General features: G+C 33.0%; 1 protein-coding gene across 2 annotated transcripts in view; it reads left to right on the top strand.

Moving 5' to 3' along the window:
• The window catches only part of CFAP206 (cilia and flagella associated protein 206), a 53,776-nt gene that overhangs the window by 10,752 nt on the left and 15,806 nt on the right, over positions 1-27,218 (top strand). For both annotated transcript variants that reach the window (XM_031964544.1, XM_003769266.3), the window contains exons 5-7: positions 7,481-7,669; positions 14,866-15,024; positions 17,065-17,273. In XM_031964544.1, coding sequence (XP_031820404.1) covers positions 7,481-7,669; positions 14,866-15,024; positions 17,065-17,273 — 557 coding nt within the window. The remainder of the gene's footprint in view (positions 1-7,480; positions 7,670-14,865; positions 15,025-17,064; positions 17,274-27,218) is intronic.

Raw genomic sequence — 27,218 nt, 5'->3', positions numbered from 1 at the left:
CACTTCCTCCCCTGGATGGCAGGTAGTCCAATACATGTTAAACATGTTAAAGTATATATTAAATCCAATATATGTATACATATTTATACAGTTATCTTGTTGCACAAGAAAAATCGGATCTAGAAAGAAAGAAAACTGACAAGGAAGACAAAAATGCAAGCAAACAATAACAGAAAAGTGGGAATGCTATGTTGTAATCCACACATTTCCCATAGTTCTCTCTCTGGATGTAGCTGACTCTCTTCATTGCTGAACAATTGAAACTGATTTGAATCATCTCATTGTTGATGAGAGCCATGCCAATCAGAATTGATCATCACATATATCTTATTGTTGCCATATATAATGATCTCCTGGTTCTGCTCATTTTACTTAGCATCAATTCATATAAGTCTCTCCAGACCTCTCTGAAATCATCCTGTTGGTCATTTCTTACAGAACAATAATATTCCATAACATTCATACATCACAATTTATTCAGCCATTCTCCAATTGATGGGCGTCCACTCAGTTTCCAGTTTCTTGCCACTTCAAAAAGGGCTGCCACAAATACTTTTGCACATGTAGGTCCCCTTCATTTCTTTAAGATCTCTTTCGGATGTAAGCCCAGTAGTAATAATACTGGATCAAAGAGTATGCACAGTTTGATAACTTTTTGAGCATAGTTCCAAATTGCTCTCCAGAATGGTTGGATTCCTTCACAATTCCATCAACAGTATAGTAGTGTCCCAGTTTTCCCACATCCCCTCCAACATTTGTCATTATCTTTTTCTATCATCTTAGCCAACCTGACAAGTGTGTAGTGATATCTCAGAGTTGTCTTAATTTGCATTTTCCTGATCAATACTGATTTGGAGCACTTTTTCATATGACTAGAAATAGTTTCAATTTCTTCATCTGAAAATTGTCTGTGCATATCTTTTGACCATTCATCAATTGGAGAATGGCTTGATTTCTTTTTTTTTTTTTTTTTTTAAATTTTTTTTTTATTTAATAGCCTTTAATTTACAGGATATATACATGGGTAACTTTACAGCATTAACAATTGCCAAACCTCTTGTTCCAATTTTTCACCTCTTACCCCCCCCTCCCTAAATGGCAGGATGACCAGTAGATGTTAAATATATTAAAATATAACTTAGATACACAATAAGTATACATGACCAAAACATTATTTTGCTATACAAAAAGAATCAGACTCTGAATTATTGTACAATTAGCTTGTGAAGGAAATCAAAGATGCAGGTGTGCATAAATATAGGGACTGGGAATTCAATGTAATGGTTTTTAGTCATCTCCCAGAGTTCTTTTTCTGGGTATAGTTAGTTCAGTTCATTACTGCTCCATTAGAAATGATTTGGTTGATCTTGTTGCTGAGGATGGCCTGATCCATCAGGACTAGTCATCATCTAGTATTGTTGTTGAAGTATATAATGATCTCCTGGTCCTGCTCATTTCACTCAGCATCAGTTCGTGTAAGTCTCTCCAGGCCTTTCTGAAATCATCCTGTTGGTCATTTCTTACAGAACAGTAATATTCCATAATTTTCATATACCACAATTTATTCAGCCATTCTCCAACTGATGGACATCCATTCAGTTTCCAGTTTCTAGCCACTACAAAAAGGGCTATGGCTTGATTTCTTATAAATTTGAGTCAATTCTCTATATATTTTGCAAATGAGGCCTTTATCAGAATCTTTGAATGTAAAAATGTTTTCCCACTTCATTGCTTCCCTTCTAATCTTGTCTGCATTAGTTTTGTTTATACAAAACCTTTTAACTTAATATCAAAATTATCTATTTTGTAATCAATAATGATCTCTAGTTGTTCTTTGGTCACAAATTCTTTCCTCCATCACAGGTCTGAGAAGTAAATTATGCTATGTTCTTCTAACTTATTTACAATCTCATTCTTTATGTCTAGATCATGAACCCATTTTGACCTTATTTTGGCATACAGTGTTAAGTGTGAGTCAATGTCTAATTTCTGCCATACTAGTTTCCAATTTTCCCAGCAGTTTTTGTCAAATAGTGAATTCTTATCCCAAAAGCTGGGGTCTTTGGGTTTGTCAAACACTAGATTGCTATAGTTATTGACTATATTGTCCTTTAACCTATTCTACTGATCAACTTGTCTATTTCTTAGCCAGTACCAAATACTTTTGATGATTGCTGCTTTATAATATAGTTCTATAGATCAGGTATGGCTAAGCCACCTTTGTTTGATTTTTTTTTTAATTAGTTCCCTTGAAATTCTTGACCTTTTGTTCTTCCAGGTGTATTTTGTTGTTATTTTTTCTAGGTCAGGAAAATAGTTTCTTGGAAGTTTGATTGGTATAGCACTAAATAAATAGATTAGTTTAGATAATATTGTCATCTTTTTTATATTCGCTCAACCTATCGCAGACCACTTAATATTTTTCCAATTGTTTAGATCTCACTTTATTTGTATGGAAAGTGTTTTGTAGTTTTGCTCATATACTTCCTGACTTTCCCTTGGCAGATAGATTCCCAAATATTTTATACTATTCAACAGTTATTTTAAATGGAATTTCTCTTTGTATCTCTTGCTTGTTGGATTTTGTTAGTGATGTATAAAAATTCTGAGGATTTTATGTGGATTTATTTTGTACTTTGCTAAAGTTGTGGATTGTTTCTAGTAGCGTTTTAGTAGAATCTCTGGTGTTCTCTAAATATACCATCATATCATCTGCAAAGAGTGATAGTTTGGTTTCTTCACCTACCCTACTTCTTTTAATCTCTTTTTCATCTTTTATTGCCAAAGACTGCATTTCTAATACAATATTGAATAGTAATGGTGATACTGGGCAACCTTGTTTCACTCCTGATCTTATTGGGAATGGTTTCAATTTATCCCCATTACATATGATGCTTACTGATAGTTTCAGATAGATGCTACTGACTATTTTAAGGAAGAGTCCATTTATTTCCATACTCCCTAGTATTTTTAATAGGAATTTGATTTTGAGGTCTTTATGTCCTAATATATGGTCAATTTTTGTATAGGTTCCATAAACTGCAGTGAAGAAAGTATGTTCCTTTCTGTCTCCATTAAATTTTCTCCAAAGATCTATCATGCCTAACTTTTCTAGCATTCTATTTACCTCTTTAACTTCTTTCTTATTTATTTTGTGGTTTGATTTATCTAGTTCCGAGAGTGCAAGATTGAGATCTCTCACTTTATGGTTTTGCTGTCTATTTCTTCTTGCAGCTCTTTTAACTTCTCCTTTAGGAATTTAGATGCTATACCACTTAGTGCATATATGTTTAGTATTGATATTGCTTCATTATCTATGCTACCCTTTAGCAAGACATAGGGCCCTTCCTTATCTCTTTTAATTAGATCATTTTTTGCTTTTGCTTGATCTGAGATATCAGGATGGCTACCCCTGCTTTTTTTTTTTTTACTTCACCTGAAGCATAATGGATTCTGCTCCAGCCTTTTACCTTTATGCTATATGTATCACCCTGCTTTAAATGTGTTTCTTGTAAACAACATATCGTAGAATTCCGGCTTTTAATCTAGTTTGCTATCCTCTTATGCTTTATGGGAGAGTCCACCCCATTCACATTTATGGTTAAAACTACTAATTCTGTATTTCCTGCCATCTTATTATCCCCAGATTATACTTTTCTCTTTCCTTTTCCCCTTACCCCCTCCCAGTATTTAATTTATGGGCATCACTTGCCTCAAGCAACCTTCCCTCTTTAAAATCCCTCCCCATTGAAGGTCTTTATGACCAAAGCAGAACTAGAGATCATTACTGATCACAAAATAGAAAATTTCAATTATACCAAACTGAAAAGTTTTTGTACAAACAAAACTAATGCAGACAAGATTAGAAGGGAAGCAATAAACTGGGAAAATATTTTTACAGTCAAAGGTTCTGATAAAGGCCTCATTTCAAAATATATGAAATTAACTCTAATTTATAAAAAATCCCAAATTCTCCAATTGAAAAACGGTCAAAGGATATGAACAGACAATTCTCAGATTGAAGAAATTGAAACTATTTCTAGTCATATGAAAAGATGCTCCAAGTCATTATTAATCAGAGAAATGCAAATTAAGACAACTCTAAGATACCACTACACACCTGTTGATTGGCTAAGATGACAGGAAAAATAATGATGATTGTTGGAGGGATGCGGAAAACTGGGACATTGATGCATTTTGTGGAGTTGTGAACAATCCAACCATTTTGGAGAGTAGTTTGGAACTATGCTCAAAAAGTTATCAAACAGTATACCCTTTGATCCAGCAGTGTTACTACTGGGATTATATCCCAAAGAGATTATAAAGAAGGAAAGGGACCTGTATGTGCAGAATGTTTGTGCAGCCCTTTTGTAGTGGTTAAAACTGGAAACTGAATGGATGTCCATCAGTTGGAGAATGGTTGAATAAATTGTGGTATATGAAAATTATGGAATATTACTGTTCTATAAGAAATGACCAACAGGATAATTTCAGAAAGGCCTGGAGAGACTTACGAACTGATGCTGAGTGAAATGGAGGACCAGGAGATCATTATATACTTCAACAACAATACTATATGATGACCAGTTCTGATGGATACCATCCTCAGCAACAAGATCAACCAAATCATTTCTAATGGAGCAGTAATAACTGAACTAAGCTATGCCCAGAAAAGAACTCTGGGAGATGACTAAACCATTACATTGAATTCCAATCCCTATATTTATGCACACCTGCATTTTGATTTCCCACAAGCTAATTGTACAATATTTCAGAGTCTGAGTCTTTTTCTACAGCAAAATAACTTTTGTCAGGTATACTATGTGTATCTAATTTATATTTAATATATTTAACATCTACTGGTCATCCTGCCATCTAGGGAGGGGTGGGGGGGTAAGAGGTGAAAAATTGGAACAAGAGGTTTGGCAATTGTTAATGCTGTAAAGTTACCATGTATATATCCTGTAAATAAAAGGCTATTAAATTAAAAAAAAAAAACATTTATAAGCAGGAGTCCATTACCCCTCAAGGCTGACTTGTCCATTTTTAGGAAGCTAAAAGTTTTTCTTGATTATATATATATATATATATATATATATATATATATATATATATATATTCTTTGTATTTTCCCTCTGGGCACAATTAGAAGGAGTCTCATCTGTCTTCTACCTGACAATTTTCAGATTTTTGGAGACAGCTATTATTGTGCCCAATAAAACTCTTTTCCAGAATAAGCAGCCCTCAATTAACCTTCATATAGCATCATGTTAAGGCAGCTGGGTAACACATTGAAGAGTGCTAGACCCTGAAAATCAGTAATAACCTGGGTTCAAATTCAGTCTCAGACATGTAATAATTATGTAATTTTGAGAAAAGTGCTTCATTCTGTGTCTTTCCATTTCCATATCTGTAAAATGGGGAAAAATTATAGCATTTACCTTCCAGGGTTATTGTAAAGATCAAATGAGATAGTAATAATAAATAAGCATAAATAATAATAAATATTTAAGTAAGCATAAATATTAATGCATGATATAAGTAAATAAGTACTTTTCAAACCTTAAAGTGCTATATAAATGCTGGTTATTATTACTTTGCTCCTGAAGCCTCTAATCATGTTGGTTACCTTCCTCTGGACATTCCTCAGTTTATCAATGTCTTGCTTAAAATGTGCGCCCAAAAAGGAACACAATAGTCCAGATGTAGCCTGACCAGGGTGAGATACAGAGGAATCATCACATCTCTATTCCTTGATACTATATACCTTCTGAACAAAACCTAGATTTAATAGGTTTTTTGGCTGCCTTTTCACACTATTCAACTAGCAGTCCATTAAAACTCAGATCCTTTTCAGATGGATTGCTGTTTTGCCACTTCCTCTATTTTGTATTTAAGAAGCTGATTTTTTTTTTTTGAGGCCAAGTGTAAAACTTCAGTTTTTTTTCCTATCACATTTCATCTTATTAAATTGGGCTGAATCCGTCAAAAGAAGGAATGAAGTTAGAAACAACATAACATGTTTATCAAAAAGCCATGTTGGCTTTAGTGATTTTTTTTTCTTTCAATATATAAACTACCTTTTAAAAATAACATGTGCTAGAATTTTACTGAGGATAGAACTCAAATTTGCTGATTCTCAGGCTTCAACCTTTAAAAAATTAGAACATTTACTCTTTTCTAGGCTTACAGCACTACTCATCTTTCTTAATAACTGCCATTATCCTAAGAATATAAGGACCTGAATATTTGATTTGCAAGTGGTATGATGAGAGAAGTATTTGAGGGTCAAGAGATCTAATTTGTATCTGCCTTGAATTAGTATCTGCCACTATCTGTATGATCTTAAACAACTGACTAATCATCTCCCCTTTGTTTCCTCATTTGTAAAATAAAAGAATTGTAAACTTCCTGGGTTTTAGTTCTTTTAGTTTTATAAAATAAGAGCATTTGGATTAGGTTGCCTCTGAGGTACCTTCAAGCTGTAATCTAGGATGTACTGGAGTTGGCTCATACCTGCAAGAACTGATTTCCTAGACCTAAGAATGCAATAGAGAAAATGTTAATGATGCACATTAAACTTACAAGTATGTCATAAGTATGTATGTTTTTCCAGAGAGCTAGTTGTTAAACAGACTATTGCTATTATAATCCTGTAATCTCAATGATTAAGAAATTAAACCACATGACTTTTAAAGCCATTACTAGCTCCAAGATCTCATATTTCCATGATCTTTGATTCCTTCATGATAATAAGTACTATTAATTATTAAGTTGGCCAAAGGCATGATTAGTCATGCTATTATAGTCTGCTTTTCTTGCTACACACATTGCTTGGCCTGGATAAATGACAAAAATAGAATCATGTAATATTGTATTTTTATTGATATTCCATAAAGGTTATCTTTTTATTAGAGGCTTCATTATTATTTTTATAATTTTATGTTATTTGAGTTTTGAGTCTGTTATGTGGGCATCTACAATGTTGTATAGTACAATAAACCCTAAAATTGGAATCCGAAGACCTCAGTTCAACTCTTAGCTGTAGTGCTTGTTAGCCATGTGACCTTGAGCAAATTACTTAACCTCATTACATCACAGTTTCCTCATTTGTAGAATGTTGGTAATACCATTTACTCTACTCAACAAAATAACAATTACTTCCTCGATGAATGGTAATAGAAGGAAAATTTTCAAGTCAAGAAAATGTTATACAAATGTAAGCCATTATTATCTTGCCAAAATACTTCAGTTAAATCGCTGGGAAGAGTAATCTGGTAGTTATTTCACCTTGACACTAGTTTTTTTTTTTGTTTTTGTTTTTTGTTTTTTAAGGGAGAAGGATTAATAAAACACAATGTTAGTCATGAACTAAAAAATGCTGCCCCTATGCCAATTTATCCCCAGTTATACCTTTTTGTGTGAGAGCAGAAACTAAAATATTAGTCATGTTAAAAATGTTTTCTTTGTTCTTTTCCAGGAGAATTTCTTGATGAACATCATCGAGTCCTAGAATCTAGATTAAGTATTGTGAGCAGAGAAATCACTGATAATAGGGCCCGTAGTCGAGAAGAATTAGAGAGCCTCTACCGGAAGATTGTGAGCTATATATTACTACGTTCTGGTCTTGGATCCCCTACTGATATCAAAGTTGTCAGAGAAGCAACAGGTCTATAATATATACATTCCTTTATGTGGGGTATGGGGGGAATAAAAACATTTTATCTTCATTATAAGTGCTCAATTATAGTCTTAGAGTCTTTATCCACAAAAGAAATAGAGAATAAACAGGAAATGAAAACTCATCTCTTACTGATATCATTAAAATTATCTCTAGGAAGTAAAATGTTATTGTTCATTTTCTTAGAATCACAGATACTTGGCCACTTGTTACATCATGGTAGAGGAAAGCTATATATGGAGTTAGGGTACCAGCCTAATTAGTAAAGATACCAGGTAGATTAAGATGATATAGATGGGCAAGTTGTCTTGTTACCTGAAGTGGGGTGAGGAAAACAATAGTGTCCTATTGAGTATGATATTGTCAGAAAATGTGTCCCCGACTTCCATTTAATTAAAGTTAAGAGTTTTTAGACTAAATTTTGCTTTGCCATAGTTTCATCAAAGTACTCACTGATACAAAGTATTCCCTCCGTTACTACACATTGAAAGCTTTCCATTCTTTTTCATCTTGAATGATTCTTGTTCCTGTTTTCTTATGAATTGTCCATACAAGTTCTATTCAATGTATTGAAGGCCTTCCATTTGCTTTCTTAATATCTTAATGTAATTATTCTTTTAATGTACTACTTGGGTTATCCATCTGTTATCTCATTACTGTAACACGATCAGGCAGCTTCTCTTTTTGATCAACTGAGCCTTCAATTATGGCTTTTACTTTACTTCTAACATGCAAGCCATCATTGACAATGTGGCATCTTTTGTATATGTTTGCTTTGCATCTTTCCATTGTTGTTTTAGGTATTTGGAGTTTTAATTATAAGGTTCACAACTATATAGTATCACCAAAAGAATATTGAAGTTAGAAAGAAAAATCTTTATGGAAAGAATGTTTCAGCATCATTTGAAAGAACTTCATAATTTTTCAAATGTGATCCTTCCCAATCAGTTTAACCCTGTTTAATTCTAGGTCTAACACATTGTTTTTCCATAGCACCTGTCTATGATATACACATGCATTGATGGATTAGCTCCATGTATTATCTTCTAGCTTTTCATTATCTGGGCAATATAAGAAGGTTATTTTGTTAGATTTTGTTTTGTTTTTTATAGATCAATTTTGATTTTTTTTTTAGTTTGGGTAGTTATATAAATCTCTTTCATCTTACTCTGGATTTTGCTGATCTGGATTCAGGAAGACTCTTCTTGTCTCAGACACTTCCTAGCTGTGTGACTCTGGGCAAGTCACTTAACACTGTTTGCCTCAGTTTCCTCATCTATAAAATGAGCTGGAGAGAGTAATGACAAACCACTCTAGTATCTCTGACAAGAAAACTTCAAATGGTTTTGACAAAGAGTCAGACACTACTGAAATAAATAAAAAACAACATTCTCGTCTCCAGGTCACATATGAGGAAACAGGCAAAGAGGGATAAGTGACTTGCTTAGGAGTTACACAGCAAGTAAGTGTTTTGAAGCAAGATGTGATCAAGTTTTCCTGATTCCAAGCCTAGAACTGTATCCACTATAACACCTAATTACCCAGAATTTAATTAGCTATTCTTTAATTGAAAAGCACCCACTTAGTTTGTAGAGTTTTTTGCTGTAACCAAAAAAAAAGTATTGCATTGGCCTTGGGGGGTGAGGGATGGGGGTGGTATATGCTCAGTAGTGGGATTGCTGGGTCAAAAGATATGATCAGTTTATTCATTTTTCTAGCATAGTTTCAAATTGTTTTCCAGAATGGTTGGACCTATTTACAACCTTTTAAACAATATGGACAAGTAGTTCCTGTTTTACTACAGTTCTAATCAATGAGTGTGTGTTGCCTCAGTCAAGCTGAGACCTGTTAAAGACCTTAGCTTTAAAAAGGTCAAGATCGCTTATATATTTATATATATATATATATATATATATATATATATATATATATATATATGTGTGTGTGTATTTAACTAGTATATACTAATAAAACAGTATGACTCATTGGTTATGGAAAAATTATTGTACATTAATGAGACCAAAGAAATAAGTTAATATTTATAAATAGTCTTAAGGTGTCTGCCATTTTTACTAATTTATGTTTCCATTTATATTATTCTGTCAGTATCACTGAAGAAGGGGATTTTACAGGGATGAGGACTATTTGCTGTGTTTGTTAATTTCATAGATGACCACGGCTAAAACAATATTAACTACTTATTTGGCCAACTTTCCAATCATGAGCCCTTCTCTGCTTATCTAGAACACTCATTTTAGTTCAACAAACATTTATTAACTACATAAAGTATATAGATCACTGTAGTGGGAATTAGTGGAGATACAAGATAAGATGAAATTAGTTTCTCCTGAAACAGAGCTTTTTGTTCACTAGGGAAATAAAACTCACATACAGATAATTATAATAAATGATATTATATAGCAAGTACAATAAAGATGAAAAACAAAATGCTATTGAGCTCCAAGGTAGAAAAGTTTGTTAAATGACAGGAGATCAAGGAAGGTTTTCTGGAAGTATAAATTTTAGTTGGGCTGATTGCAATTGAGAACATGAAGAAGGATACATATCAAGGCACAAGAAACAGTGTTAGCAAGGGCATGGAAGTAAGAAAACAAATTTTATTTGGATGGCAGAGTAACCTGTTTGTTTGTTTTTTAAGAATGTAAAGTAAATGTATGAAGTTAATATGAGATAAGGTTGGAAAAGTAGAGACACATTATTGCTGCATTATAGAAGTCTTTGAGTGTCTGATATGAATTGGAGATAAAAATGTGTAACATATATGACATATAACATATAATATGTGTATTATGCTATTTGGAATTTCTATTCCAACAATTCTCATATATGGCTGAGGTTAGAATGGGATTCATGTCTGAAATGCAGATTATATATACTGCCTAGCCAAATAGGGCAAATAGATGTTGATTTTTCCAATTTGAATTATTACTATAAAACTTTTTTGTGCTAAGAGTAAAACACGATAAACTTCATGCATCATAAACATTTCTTCTTTTTTATAAAGAGAAATAGAAAATGACTAGGGAAGTTTGTCATATTCTGGTTATGATTCTGACCACTAGAAAGAAAATGAATGGATCCTTGGAAGAAAGTAGCCAAGTTTTATTACAATTAATGATCAATGGGGAGGACAAAGGCAGACTTAGATGGATATGTACTCTAAACTTTAGAATATAAGATTTCAGAAAGTTCAGAGAAAAGATAGCTGTGATTCTATGACTTGACGCTCTTAGCTCATTTACACTTGAGTCAGCTCAAGAGGAACAAGAAACTCTGAAGAATAAAATTCTTTAGCATTCACCAGTGATTCTAATAAGAAAGAGATAAAATTTTTTAAAAAAAATATGTCTAAAATATGAATATGCTTTTGGGAAAGCATATTGCTAGATTTTTGTTTTTAAAAGAACTTGTTTTAAAAAAAGATGGGAATGTAGCTGAAGATAAAGACAAAAACTGACATGGTTCTATAAGCACAATATAAAATTGCAAAACATTAAAAACAAGAAAGTATATAAAGGGAGGGAAGTATATTGAGGGTGAGAAGAACAAGTGGTTTATTACTTGGGGTGGATGAGATGAATGATCACAAATAAAAATAAACAAATCAAAGAGAATGATAGTCATATTGGATGTAAAAGATTTTAAATAGTTAAGAGGGAATTGAAATCCAAAATAAATGAAAAATTTTAGACATTGTGTATATTTTCCTAGTTCTAAATACTTCTCTTCACCAATTAATTTTTCCATGTTTCTCTGTAGTCTTTCATAATTCATTGTTTCTTATAGTACAATAATATTCTATTACATTCATGTTTGTTTAATCATTTTCCAGTCAATGAGCATTTATTGTTTCCCTTTTTAAGAATTATTCCTGTAACATAATACATATTATCTAATTCTATATTCTCTGTGGAAGCTATATACCATTTTTAATATTTAAAGACTCATTATACTGTAATTTCTCTCTCTTATTCAACATCTTCTTTGCTGAACTAATATGTAGGCAGTCTTTGCAGAATCATGGAGAATAAAAGATGGACAAATGCTGTCTTGATTCTCAGAAGTAGAAGAAAGATGGGTTCTTCAAGTTATAAGCCAATGAACTTAATGCTAATTTCTTGAAAAAAATGTTTTTAACAGATTTTTCCAGTAGATGATGTGAAAGCACTGAGGAAAGGAAGCAATAATGCCCACAATTCTTTTAAATATTTTCATTGTCTTGGATGAAGACTAATTGGTATGTTTTTCAGATTTGCAGATGATAGAAATCTGCAAAGAATAGTGGATTTGTCAGATGAGCAAGTAGGGATTCCCTCCCCCCCAAAAAAATCTCAGAAAATTAAAATGATAGGACAAAAGGTTTAGATAGAAAATTTAACAGGTATGCATGTAAATTTTCAAAATTTGGTTTTTAAAAATATCAAGTATATGTTGTATACTTTAGGAGAGATGGAGCTCAATAACAGACCAGGCCGTTTTAAAACGAAATATGAATTTTAGTGCACAGAAAGCTCATTAGGAGACAAGGCTTCCATGTGGTAGCCAAAACAGGTAAAGTGATTCCAAGTACTATTAATAGAACGATAGTCAGTGTACAGAAGGAGAATGATGATTGTTCTTCCACTGCAGTAGTCAGACTATATCTGATATATTTTATGCCAGACATCATATTTTAAGAGGAACAAATTAAAGTGCATCCAGAAGGATAAAGTGAGGAGGCTCAAAACCAAGCTATTGAAGGACTGATTTAAATAGCTAAGAATGTTTAAGAGAGAAATGATCCTCACAACCACTTATGAGGTAGAGGTGCTATTATTATCTTCATTTTATTGATGAGAAAACTAAGGATAAGTGACTTTTCCAGGGTCATATAGCTAGTAAGAATCTAAAGCAGGTCTTTCCTGATTATTGTGCTTGGCATTGGTGGGCAAAACCAGGAAAATGGGTAGATAGGTTTGGGCCTCCATAAAAAAAGGTGGCACTTCTTTACAATTATCTATTTCAGAAGGTATTGACTTTGAAGGTCCTTAAGGAGAAGATGGATCATCAATTCCCCCCACCAATTGGAGAATGGTCAAAAAAGTTCTGGTATATGATTGTAATGGAATATTATTATGCTATAAGAAATGATCAGGATGGAGGAGAAAGAGAAGGGAGAAGAGAAAATTTGAAGCTCAAAATTTTTTAAAAATTGAAAATTATTTTTAAAAGTAATAAAAATTTTCTCTTGGAAAAAAAAAGTTCCACTTCTATCACCCACTCAATTAGCTACCTCTGTATCAAGAAAAATGAAAAAGAAAGAGGAAAAAACAAATTCAGTGAAATTAACCCTGTCAAATAAATCTTGATTGAATATACATTGTTTCACACTTATATCTCCCCATTTCTGCATGGGAATGAGGAAGATAATTTTCTCAAACCCCCCACTTTGAATATGAGCACATGATCATTATAGTACAGCAATTCAATCATTATATATATATATATATAGTACATATATAGTACAGCAATCAAAAATTTGATTTTTGTTGTTTTTATAATAGGTCTGGGACCCTGGTGTGCTAGGTGCATTCCAAGCCTTTGCACCTGGGAGACCCCCAAGGCTATATTTCCCATACAAAAAGATCTGCTTATGAGGAAGATATTTGCTAAGTTCTCTTCAAGACTAAGCCCATTGTGAAGTACTTTCTTTCTCTCATAGTGCCTTCTTTTTAATGGTGCCATTCTCCTGCTAACTCTAGTCATTCTAGCCTGCCAGACAATGACTCTCCCACCTCATGGAGTATTTTCTTTCTTCTGATGAACTCTGAGTTCCCTGGGGAACTTGTCTTTTTCCTTAGTCTTAGCCATATACCCTCTCCCAACTCTTATTTCATATTTACCATTTCTAGTATCTATGGATCCCTTTATTTTATCCATAACCCCTTCCCCTAAATAAGCCTGTCTTTTGTCAAAGAGAATGGCCTTTGTGAATTTGTCATGTTTATTTTGAACTAGATATTGCTATGCTGACCACATCACTATCTTTCACACCTGCAAGGAGGAAGACGTGCCATAAATTTTCTTTAAAAAAAAAACTTTCATTTTTATATCATCTTTGTTTCTCTCTATATATATATGTATATGAATATGTATGTATATGTATATATATACACACATATGTATATATATCCATTCATATATAACAAACTAACAAATCATCTGAATCTGATAATATTTTACAGTATTCCACACCCCTAGCCACCCACCTATGCAAAGAAAGAATGGAGGTATATTTTCTCCTTTTGTCCTTTAAGTCCAATTTTGATTATTATAATTACAACCTTTTGATTTCTTTCTTGTTTCCATTTACATTGTAGCCCTTGTGTATAATATTATTCTCTTTATCTTTGTATCCAGTCATAAATCTCCCAATGTTTCTCTTCTTTATATTAATCATTTCTTATGGTGCAATAACCTTCCATTACATTTATATACAATAAGTATTCTGCTGTCTCCAGGTTTTTACTGCTACAAAAAAAGTGTTACTACAAAAATTTTTAGTGTATAATGGGACCTTTCTATCTGTTTTTGACATGCTTATGATTTGTGCTTTGTGGTGGGATCTCTGTTTCAGAGCCTCTGAAACATTGGCTACCACATGTTTCAGAGTTTTTCCACATTACTTCAAATTGCTTTTCAGGATAGTTAGAGCATTTCCACATCTCCACCAACATGTTGTTCTTTAGTGTGCCTGTTTTTCCACATAGTCCCTTTGACACTGATATTTAATGCCATGATTTTCTTTTTTCTTTGTTTTTGCTGAGGCAATTGGGGTTAAGTGACTTGCTGAGGGTCACATAGCTAGGAAGTGTTAAGTGTCTGAGATCAAATTTGAACTCAGGTCCTCCTGGACTTGAGGGCTGGTGATCTTAACCACTGCACTAACTAGCTGCTCTACATTGATTTTCAATAGTGCAAAATGACTGCTGGTACCTCATAAATATTGTCTAATGAGCCATGATCTGTCTAATCATTTTAATATTTAAAGACTCATTATTCTAAATGACTACCTCAGCATCTTTTAGTTGGAAAAAAATTATTTGGAGTATATTGCAAATCCACATTTTTTCTACTTATTTTTCCCATATGATTTTTTTATGTGTGTGTTTTTCTTTTCTCAGCTGCACTACAGAGTGTTTTTCCTCAATCTGAGCTTGGTACTTTTCTGTCCCTTTCCAAGAAGGACAAAGAACGTCAGCTGAAAGAACTCACTATGATTGTCACTGGAATTCGGTTATTCAACAAAGATTGTGGAAAAGGAGGAGAAGGCATTGATGATTGTAGGTATAAAATTAAATTAATTCTATAAATCTATCATGATTTATATAAATGTGTTATAAATAAGATTAAAGTTTATCTTGTACAGTGGCTAATATGATGGGATAGTTAAAGATAGTTATAGTTCCTTTTATCTGAGATTTTGAAGTGTCTTGACAAATATCTGCCTTGAACCCATCATTTAAAAAACCTATTTCATTAATATAAATTAGTCATTTTTAGAGATTCACTATTTTAGTGTAAATAATGTCTACTAAATTATTGATCCAGTTTCTTTTTAATATGTCAAATTTACACACACGCTGGTTTCTTTCTCTAGCATATTCTTTCAAGTTATTTGACAAGAATCTTTGTGATGACCACTAGTGGCATAGAGAAATAGAGTTACAGACTAGGTATTTTTGTGTACATAGCATATATTGCCTGGATTGTAGTAGGCGATTGTTGAATGCTTATTGTTTGATTTAAAAATTTCCGTGTGTGTGTGTGTGTGTGTGTGTGTGTGTGTGTGTGTATGAATGACTTGGATATTAAAAAAGGGTTACATTGTTTAAAAAAAGAGGAGAGCAAATAAAGAAATACCTTTTGCAACTATGGATAGAGGAATATCTCTTGATGAAACAAGATTTAGGGTGGATCAAGGGAAACAACGTGAAAAATTTTGATTTCATAAAATTGAAAAGCTATTACATAAACAAAACCAATTTGGTTAAAATGAGAAGGGGAGCTATTAATTGATAAAACATCTTGATGGCAAGCTTCTCTAATAAAAGTCTGATTACAAGATATATCAGGAACTGACTCAACTATTTAAGGACACTTATTATTCCCAAAAGGTATATGTTCAAATTATAGGAATAGGTAACTCTCAAAAGAAGAAAAGTAATCTATTTACATCATATAAAAATGTTCCAAAACACTAGTAATAAGAGAATTGCAATTTAAAACAACTTTAAAGTTTTGCTCCACATAACTAGATTAGCAAAAATGAATAAATTGGCAAAGATGAAAAAAAAAAACAGAAAATGACAGGTTTTAAGAGACAACTGCAAAGAAAGGTACCCTAAAGTTTCACTGGTGGGGCTGTGAATTACTCTAACTTTTCTGGAAAGAAATTTGGAACTATACTTCTAAACTCATTGAATTAACTTGGTGTTATGCTAACCATACTAGACATGAGCAAAGGGACAAAAAACATTTATGAAATATTTACTGTATTCCAAACACTTGTGTAAAAGCACCGGGAATAAAAATTCAAAAGCAAAAATAGTGCTTCTTCTCAAGAAAAAAAAAACAAGCAGTTTTTGAACACATACTAAGTGATTCACACATAGCAATTTTTTTGATCCTTATAACCCTGAGAGGGAAATGCTGTTATTATCATTCCTCTTTTGTTGGTGAGGAAACTGAGACAAACAAAACAATCTGAATTTGAACTCTTCCTAATACCAGACCTGAAACACATTCTCTAATATACCACCTAGATGCTTTTACATTCTTATATTCTACATGCTTACATTCTAATGGAAGTGACCCAACAGTCATTTTTTGGTTTGGAGACTACCAGAATGATGATTAAAACCTCGAGGGAGAAGATTAATCCATCTTTTTCAAGGATATATGACAGATTTTTTATTTTGATTTTGATTATATATCTCAAACTAGAAAGTTGGAGGTGAGAGGGAAGGACAAAAAGTATGCACTAAGCAGCAAGGATGCTTGGGTGAAAATTGTTGGGGAGAGAAGTGAAGCAAGTACAGAATTATGCTTAAATGTAGTGAAAGAATTAAGGTGACCACTAATCAGGGCAGAAACTTTTGGGGTTTTCCATTTTGGGGGTTATTATTCTGACTACTAGTTTTGGATGCAGTAGAATCTGAGACTTTTTTTCCTTTTTCTTTTTGTTAGGTGCTTCATAATTTGTTTGAAAAAATAGATCCAATTTATTGGTCATAACAGAACTAAATTTTCATTTTTTTCCTCTTCTCTTTAATGTTAGAATGTTGATGGATTGTCCATTGATCTATTTTTTTTTTAAACAGTACCAGCTATTTTGAATGAAGCTATTCCAGCCACCACCCAACATATAGATATACAACTTCAGACTTCCCAGGAACAGGCGTATCGGTATACAGCAATCTTGGAGAAAGCATCAGAAAATCCCCTCAAAATGAAAGATCTTGAGCCCTTTATGATAAAAGAAGCCTTGTTTAATTTGAGACAATATGAGGTTTTCCTCAATATAATTTTGGTGAGTTGTTAAAATGTTAATAGTATAGTGTGAAAAACTTTATAAATAAGGCATTATTTTGGGGGTGGGGTGGGGAGGCATTTAAGGTTGTGTGACTTGCTCAGGGTCACACAGCTAATGCATGTCAAGGCTATACTTGAATTCAGGTTCTCATTATTTGAAGGCTGGAGTTCTATCCACTGTGCCACCTACCTGTTCCTAACACAGTGATTTTTAAGGGGGCATTTATAATAGTTATGCTGTTTTTATAAATAGGTATTTGTATTTAATGAAATTATCTGAATCTGTGCAGCTTTAGATACTTTAAAATGTATCCATCTTTACAATCATGGCAAATGTGCGAAAGACTGGTAAAATCGTGTTTCCTTTGATGTTTTAGGAACTTATTTATAGATCTCGGCATTCTGAATAAGGGGCTGGAAATCTAATTTGGAATTTATTTGACTTATTCTAAGTCTTTCCTAGAGCCTAAGCTTTCCACAAATCAGTTGATGATCTATTGAAATTAAATCCAGAGTGTGGTTTGTTGAGCTACATAGTTTTTAAAGATTTGATTTAATTTTTAAAAATCAACAAAAGTCTATTTTTCTCTTTTTCATGCGTCTCACTTTCTAACAAATATGCATAGTCAAGCAAAACAAGTTTCTGCATTGGCCATGTCCAAAAAAAATGTCTCATTTTGTACCCCAGGACTGCAGATTTATTGATCAAGCTCTATTTGAATTAACTGAACACATTTATTTCAGATGAGCTAGCATTTCAGAACTGTCCTAAATAGCGTAGAAAGAATCTCTGGGCTTGAACATTCCTAGATCCTCAGTTTATTACTTATGTACAGCTACTGCAGGCAAATTCTTCGACCTCTGTGAACCCCAATTTCCTCTCCTATAAAACTAGTGCAATAATACTGATATTGCTGATCTCAGTTATTGTCAGGAAAGTGCTTTGTAAACCAGAGTGCCATGTAAATATACCCCCACACATACACGCATACAAACACACACCAGAACAGGTGTGATTCACTAGATTGAAACTCTTTCTGGAACAGTGAAGTGTAGAATTACAGAATTAAAGAATCTTGCATCAAAGGAACACCAGTCTCTATCTAGTTTAACCTGTATGTGAGCAAACATCCTCCTTAAACCACTCTCCAAAAAGCTTTCTCTTGGAGATCTCCAAAGAAGGAGAGTGAAAACCTCTTGAAAGAACTCATTCTTTGTTTGGATAACTCTAATTGCTATGAAGGAAGTTTAGACTAAAAATGCCTCTCTGTTGTGCACTCTGAATGGCTAGACCAGTCCACAGTTGCACCAGTATTAATGTGTTTGTTTCCCATCTGCCAGCCTCTCCAACTTATGCTATTTTCTTTATGTCTTCCTTTAAAAAAAATCTCTGCTAACCTGATGAGTGGAAGGTATATCTCTAATTATTAGTGATTTTAAACATTATTAGCATGTTTCCTTATGATACTTTGGATTTCTTCCTTTGAAAATAACCTATATATGTGTATGTGTGTGTGTGTGTATGTGTGTGTGTGTGTGTGTGTGTGTGTGTGTATCCACCGGGAATGAGTTCTTATATGTCTGAATCAGTTAAGACTTTTATCAAAGAAATTTGCTGTAAAGATTTTTTCCCATTTAACTATTATATAATATGTCCCCCTTTGAAGTTTTTAGACAAAATACAGTCACTTGCTGAGTATGTTATAAAGTAAATACTGTTCAGGTATTTTGAACTAAATGACTTCAGATATTAGTTTCCAAAAATGTTTATCACTGTCACTTGGAATGTTTTCTACCTGCTGGAAATCCCCCCCCAACCCCATGTGGCATTTAAAAAGGTAATTTCTGGGTACCTTAATAATTTTTGTTAATAATGCCAGTATTTTAATAAAAGGATGGTTATTTGACCTCTCTTAGATCAAACACCTCCAGATAGAGGGCTCAGAGTTCATATGTCCTTTGAAGAGAATAGGTGTTCCTGAGGGAACCAATCAACTCTGATTGGTTAACAGTTATTGAGAGGTTGTGCTATATTATAATAGAAGTCTTGGGATTATGACCTGGATCACCCAAATCTTGGTCAAAAAGAGTTAATCAATTTCTACATCACTTGTCTGACAAAAGATACAATCAACACTTCCCAGGTCTGCCTGAGCAAACACAGTGATCAGTAATACACCTATTAGCTCAAATTTAGAATTTAGTTTACTCTGATTAGATCTTGAGTTGAGTAAAGTTCTGCTTTAGATTTCCCATACTTGTAGATTTCTGAATGAGGAAGTAGAAAAGGAGGAAAACCTTGGTCTTAATACAATAATTAGTTATTAAATACAAGAAATAGTCATTTTTCACACTTGTATGCCCACAGAAATCTCAAACTCAACATACTCAAAAAAGTATTGATTACAATACCCCATTTACTTTCAGAATTCTGATACTCTAATTCCAGTTATTCTCTAACATACTAGGAAGAAGGTAAATTGTTCTTCTTGTCTATATGAGATTATTTCCCTCTAAAGATAATTGAAGTGATGACATAAAAGTGATTAAAATTTTTTTTGCAGATAATTCTACACAATAGATGCAATGTTGGGCTTGAAGTCAGAAACCCTGAGTTTAAATCTTAACTTCAGACAGTTTCTGCATGCCTGATCCTCATTAAGTCACTTAACCTCTGTTTGGCTCAGTTTTCTCAGCTGAAAAATGGAGTCAAAACTAGTACCCACCCCTTATAATTGATATGATGAGCAATTGAGAAAATAATTGTATTTAGCACATAATATGCATTTAATAAATGCTTGTTTTTTTTAAATCTTATACTTATCCCATTGTTTTTTTTAAATCATTTGTCTCAGTAAAAAGGTGTCAAACTCATCTAATTGGATTAAAATATAATTGAGAAATGTTTAACAAAATAAAAATATAATAAAACATAATTTCAATTTGGGGTTTTCTTATTCAGTATGCTATCAAATAGTTGCCAGGGATCTGTTTTTGTTTAAGTTTGATATCACTGCTTCAGTAAACTAAAATGCAGTTTTAGAGGCTCTATTCTTCCACACTTAATAAATAAAACATTCTTTGATAGATACAACCATTCAGATAATTGTTCAGTAAACTTTTCATCAACAATATCAAGAAAGACATAAAACTAGGAGATTTGTGCTTATTGAAGATGATCATCCCTTTCATTAAGAATGCCTTTGTCTATTGGACAAGTTTTTCTAGATGTCCCATCAGCATCTCAAAAAGGAGCTCATTGCATCCCCCCAAAAAGTTGCCCCTCCTTCAATTTTCATTATTTCTCCTGAAGCTATTTGCCTATGTTCATAACTTTAAGAGTCATTTTTGACTATTCTTTGTTCCTTTTTTCAACAGATCTTTTTTTGTTATCCTAGACTTGATTCTTTGGTCATTTTTTAGTCATGTCCAACTCTTTATGACCTCATATGAGGTTTTCTTGGCAGAGATAAAGAAAATGTTTATTTGATGGAGTGAGAGTGTTTCCACCTGTCATACATGTTCAAAACCTTAACCCAGTTCAGGGGGCAGCTTAGATGATACAGTAAATAGAGTGTTTGTCCTGAAGTCAGGAAGATTCATTTTCATGAGTTCTAATCTGGCTTCAGAAACTTACTAGCTATGTGACCTTAGGTAAGATGTTTCATAGTATTGCCTTAGTCCCTCATCTATAAAATGAGTTGGAGAAAGAAATGTCAAACCACTTAAGTATCTCTGTAACAAATTTAGAATATTTCAAAAATCACCTGACTTGTCTGTGTTTCCCTGTGAATCTCTTCTCTCTTATGATGTTTTGTAGAAGCTCTTAACCATTCAATTTATCCTTTTAATCAGTATCTCTCCTAAAACAAAATAATAATCCTTAAAAACAATTATCATAGAAATTTCAAGCAAAACAAATCCACGCATTGACCACGTTGAAAATTAATCTCTTATTCTGCATCTGTGGTCCATTTTTTCCCTGTCAAGAGATGCAAAGCATGTTTTATCCTCAATCCTCTGGAATTGCAGATGATCATTGCATTGATCAGAATTCTTAAATGTTTCTCCCTATTTCTATACACTTAATTACATCTGTTCATATAAGTCTTTAAAGGTTCCTTTGGCTCAGTCTCTTCTGCCATTCCTTACAACTTTTATTTATATGCTATAATTTGTTTAATCATTTCCCCATTAATGACTCTCCTTTCTCTCTTCTAACATCGAACCAGTTGCCAAATTTCTATTTCTATTCTATTAGGACAATTACCTTTCTATCTACCTCTTTCTTTCTGCATCTCACATCTATGACCGGTTCCGTGATTTAGGTTCTCATCAATAATTCTAATTTGAACTCTTTCAATAGCCTTCAAATTTCTCTCCATGATTTCAAAAGCTTACTTCCCCTTAGCTATCCTACAAGCAATTGTCAAAAATAATATTCCTAAAAACCACATTTCTAATCTTACTTTACATAATTTATTTTTTGTGAATTCTGCTTTTTAAATAAACATTCAATTATTTTTTTAGTGTAAAATTTTATTTATTTCTTTCATGAATTCTCACAGGCTGGAATGTAACCCTCCATATCTCTGACTCTCAAATCCTTTTCTACCCTCAAACGTCAGCCCTTGTGCAAACTATTCTAGGAAATCTCATGTAGGCTCAGTGCTTTGCTTAGTAAATTTTTCGCTTAACTGAATTGAATATCCTATGCAAAATCTAATGAATGAGGCATTCTTTGAGGATGGTGTGATTTTTCTGAATGATAATATTTGTGGATTTCATTGCATAACCAGTGCACTTATTACATTAAGTCTTGGAATGCAACAAGTCCTGCCTAGTACTATCCATGACCATTCAAGGATAATGAGACTAGTAATCCACACAGGAAAAACCACATATTTGAAGAAGGGATATTGAAAGCTTTTTGACATCTGTAATCTCACTTAATCCTCTCCTATGAAGTGATCAGGAAGTAATTATTTTACCAGGGTGGTACTGATGAATTATATATAGCATTACATAAGAAAATACAAGAGGAAGGAAAAAAAATTTGAAGCAGCAAGAAAGAGAAGAGGAGTGCAAATAACATTCATGAATAAGAATTTTAAAATTGTTGATGCAAGTAATTCTATTTGATATTATATTAAATGATAACTCTTCCTTTCTCAATATTCATAGTGCCTTAAAGTTAGCTATCTTATATTTGAGTCAGCAAGATATACATGTTGTACTGTAGGAACTTGAAAATACAATTTCTATTGACCTTTTCATAGACTTTCCCCAAAGTAGATATATATTCCAGGAAGAGATCTTAAAGATCATTTAGATTACAACTCATTTATTATTCATTATTGTCAATATCTTTTCCTATATTCACCTTTTAATTCTTATCTATACCTAATTATTAGGGTCCAGAATCACCACTTGGAGAATTGCTTGGAAACATATGTTGTCGTAAACTTAAACCCTGCTAAAAATTTCTGTTCTAAATTGATATAGCAACTCACAGCAATACTTTCTCATTCTTCTATTTCAAACCCATTTTCTTGAGTCCTTGGCCCTAATAACTGAAGCAGATTTCCCTTTTTCAGCAATCTTTTGTCCCAGCCCTCCAATTTTAAAAAAAATCCAGATAGTTTATATAATATTAGAATTATCTTTAAGCGTTTGGCAGACTTCACTTGTGAATCCATCTGGTCCTGGGGATTTTTTCTTAAGTTCATTTATGACTTGTTCAATTTCTTTATCTAAGAGTTATTAAGTATTCCATTTCCTCTTCTGTTAATTTGGGCAATTTATATTTTTCTAAATATTGATCCATTTTGCTTAGATTGTTAGATTTATTGGCATATAATCAGGCAAAATAACTCCTAATAAATCCTTTAAATTCTTATTCTTTGGTGGTAAATTCAGCCTTTTCATTTTTGATACTGGTTTTCTTATTTTTTAAAAAATCAAATTAATTAGTAGTTTATCTCTTTTACCAAACTCCTATCTTTATTTACTAGTTCAATGGTTTCTTTACTTTCAATTTTATTACTCTCTCCTTTGATTTTCAGGATTTCCAATTTGGTGTTTAATTGGGGCCTTTTTTTTGTTCTTTTTTTAGTTTTTTAAATTGGATACCCTAGTCACTGATCTGGCCTTTATTTTATTGATGTAAGTGGCATTTAGAGATATAAATTGTTACCCAAGTACTGTTTTGACTGCCTCCCATAAATTTTGTCTTATTGTCTAATTGTTGTTATTTTCCTTAATAAATTACTGATAGTTTCTATGATTTGTTCTTTGGGATTAGATTACTGGTTTCCAATTTTCAACCCTGTTTCCATGGCTCTTTGTTGAAGTTTTAATGCCCTAATAAATGGTCACTTTTTGGAAGGTACCATTTACAACAGAAAAAAAAAAGATATACTGCTTTCTATTCCCATTCCATTTTATCTAAAGATCTATAATATCTTAATTTGTCTAACCTTCTACTTCCTTGACTTCTTTCTTGTTTAGTTTTTGATTAAATTTATCAATAGAAATTGTATTTTCAAGCTCCTACAGCAAAATATGTATATCTTGCTGACTCAAATATAAGATAGCTAACTTTAAGGCACTATGAATATTGAGAAAGGAAGAGTTATCATTTAATATAATATCAAATAGAATTACTTGCACCTCTTAGAACAGAGGGGAAAATTGAGGTCTCCTACTAGTATAATTTTGTTGTCTTATTTCCTCCTATAATTCATTTAACTTTTAATAATTTGGGTGCTATACCATTTGTTGCATATATGTTTAGTTTTAAGATTACTTCATTGTCTATGGTGTATTATCATAATGTAGTTTATTTGTTTATTTCTTTTAATTGCATCTATTTTTGCTTTTGCTTTGTCTGAGATCATACTTCCCTTGCTACTTTTACTTCAATCGAAGCAAAATAGATTCTGCTCTGCTCCCTTGTTTTTGCTCTATGTATCTCTTTGTTTCAAGTGTACTTCTTGTAAAACAAACAAACAAAAAATCATATTGTTGGATTATAATTTTTAATATACTCTGCTTGCTTCCATTCTATGGATGAGTTTATCTCATTAATGATTACTAACTTTGTATTTTCCTCCATCCTATTTTCTTCTGTTTATCCTGCTCTCTCTCTCTCTTTTTACCATGTCCTTCCTCAAAAGTTTGTTTTGCCTCTGATCACTGCCTCCAAATCTGCCCTCCCTTCTATTGAGAAACTCTCCCCACCTTTTTAAATTCTGTTCCCCTCCTCCTTCCTTGTAGGGTAAGATATATTTCATTCCTGAATTGAATGTGTATGCTATTCCCTCCTTGAACAAATTCTGAAGAGAATAAGGTTCATGCATTGCCTGACACCACCTATCTTCCTCTCCACTGTAAAAGCTCTTTCTTCTTTTGTGCAAGGTAATTTTTCCGTTCTGCTTTTCCCTTCCCCTGTCTTCCAATGAATACCTCTTTTTTCATCCCTTAATTTTACTTTTGAAAATTTGTCCCAACATAGTCAACTCATACCCATCCCCCATTTCTATGTAAACTCCTTCTAAATTTTTTAGAAATGATAAAAATTCTTAGGATTAACAAGTATCATCTTCCCATGAAGGAATGTAAACAATTTAATCTTTATTGAATACTTTATGATTTCTCTCTTATGTTTACCTTTCTATGCTTTCTTGAATCTTGTAATGAAAGTTAGATTTTGTATTCTAGCTCTGATCTTTTCATCAGGAATACTTGAAAGTTCTTTTTTTTAATTAAATATTCATTATTTTCCCCAAAAGGTAATTCAAAGTTTTGCTGCATAGCTTAACCTTGACTGTAATTCTAGTTATTTTGCCTTCTAGAAGAAAATATTCAAAGTTGGATCCTTTACTATAGAAACTGTCAAATCTTGTGTTATACTGACTGTGGCTCCATGAATTTGCAATGCTTCTTTCTGGCTGCTTGCAATATTTTCTCCTTGGCCTGGAAGCTCTAATGATTTGGCTGTAATGTTCCTGAGAATCTTTTCTTTGGGAACTCTTTCAGGGGGTGATTGGTAAATTCTTTCAATTTAGATTATACTCTCTGGTTCTAGAATACTGGGGAAGTTTTTCTTGATAAAAATTTTAGCTCTCTTTTTGATCATGGCTTTAAAATAATCTAATATTTTAAAATTATCTCTCCTTGATCTATTTTATAGATCAGTGGTCTTTCAGATTATGAAAATATTATGAAAAAAAAAGTTGACCAGGAACAGTTAAGTGGTGCAGTGTTTAGAGCACCAGCCCAGAAATCAGGAGGACCTGAGTTCAAATGTGATCCAGACACTTAACATTTCCTAGCTGTGTGATACTGGGCAAGTCACTTCATCCCATTTGCCTCTGCAATAACAACAAAAAAGTTTACCAACTAGCAAAGGAGATACAGTCTCAAAGATGAAAATAGCTCTTTGAAAATTAGAATTGGGCAAGGGGAAGCCAGTGAAGTTTTGAGGGACCAAGAATAACAAAACATAGAACAGAATGTAAAACATAAGAAAAGCAACAGATCTGGAAAACAGATCAAGAAGAGAAAATATAAGAATAATTGCACTGCCTGAAAGTTGTGACCAAAAAAATTATCTTGACACAATAAACTGTCCTGGAGTGATAGGAGGGGAAAGCAGAAATAGAAAAAAAAAAAAATCCACTTTAATGAGATCCTTTGTGGAAAACATATAGGAATATTATTGCCAAATTTTGAAGCCTCCTTTTCAAAGAGAAAATTTTGCAAGAAACAAGAAAAAAATAACTCGAGTATGTAGAAGCTACAATTAGAATTGTACAGGACTTAACTGCAGCCACAATAAAAGACTGCAGGTTCTGGAATGATATATACTGAACGAGATGAGGTGAGATCTTTCAAGGCAGTTGTGAAAATCGAGTAAGGCTTCATCTATTTCAGAGTTGGAGTAGGCCTGAAGGACTTTAAGCATCAAGTCAAGGCCATACTTAAGTCCCCTCCCTTCTATCCCCTAGGAGCATACTTAAGTCCCCTTGTTATCCTCCTATGACATCAGTGACTTTCTGTTTATGTCAAATATGGGCAACTATGTACTTACTGGTCAAGTTCAATTTCTTGGGTAGCTCCCGTGTTTAGAATGTAAGATCCTCAGCCAATAAGGATGAGGGTCAGTGGTGGGAGGGGGTATTTGCATTAGGGATAAAAAGTGTTGACCCTGCCCCCTACGGTGCTTCCTCCCTTTGACTGTCTGCTCGATGGGTGGGACGCCCATTCTCTAGATCGTATAATAAACTTTGCTTTGCTTCTAGATATTTCTCCAGTTTTTTTATTAAATGCTGTCTGAACCACACAATACTGACAATCAAAATGTGTGGGATGGAGTACTAGACTCCCTTTTATCCAATTTTACTTCTCAGAGGCATCTCCATGTACAAAACAGAATGTTTTTATACAGTTCTTTCAAGAAGTGGGCCACCATGCCCAGAATAGTGTGGCACATGTCAGAAACAGAAATGGATTATATAGTCGAAAAGATGCAGGTACACCCCACTTCCTGTTGACTTTTAAATTCTTTGGATGGATTTAAAAAGAAGTAGCCATTGACCAGTATTCAACAACGCTATCTACTTCCTGGGTGTCACATGACTTCCTGAAACTTAGATCTAAGGTCCTACATTGTTCTGAAAAATCTTCACTGGTACCATTCAAAAAGAGCTAGGCCTGAAGCTAAAAATACCATATCCAGCAAAATTATTTATAATTTTGAATGAGAAAAAAATGGATATTCAATGAATTTGCAGATTTTTCAGGACTTGCTAATCAACCAAACCCAGACTTAATAGAAAATTTAACATATAAGAGCCAATCTCAAAGATCAAGTTAAAGGAACTCAACATGGATAGTTTGTTTTTTTTACATGGGAAATGTATACCATAAGTTTAAGATT

Source organism: Sarcophilus harrisii, chromosome 4 (assembly GCF_902635505.1).
Source record: "Sarcophilus harrisii chromosome 4, mSarHar1.11, whole genome shotgun sequence".
NCBI lineage: Eukaryota > Metazoa > Chordata > Mammalia > Dasyuromorphia > Dasyuridae > Sarcophilus > Sarcophilus harrisii.
Note: the sequence above shows the minus strand (reverse complement) of the source record. Positions and strands in the feature narration are given on the sequence as shown.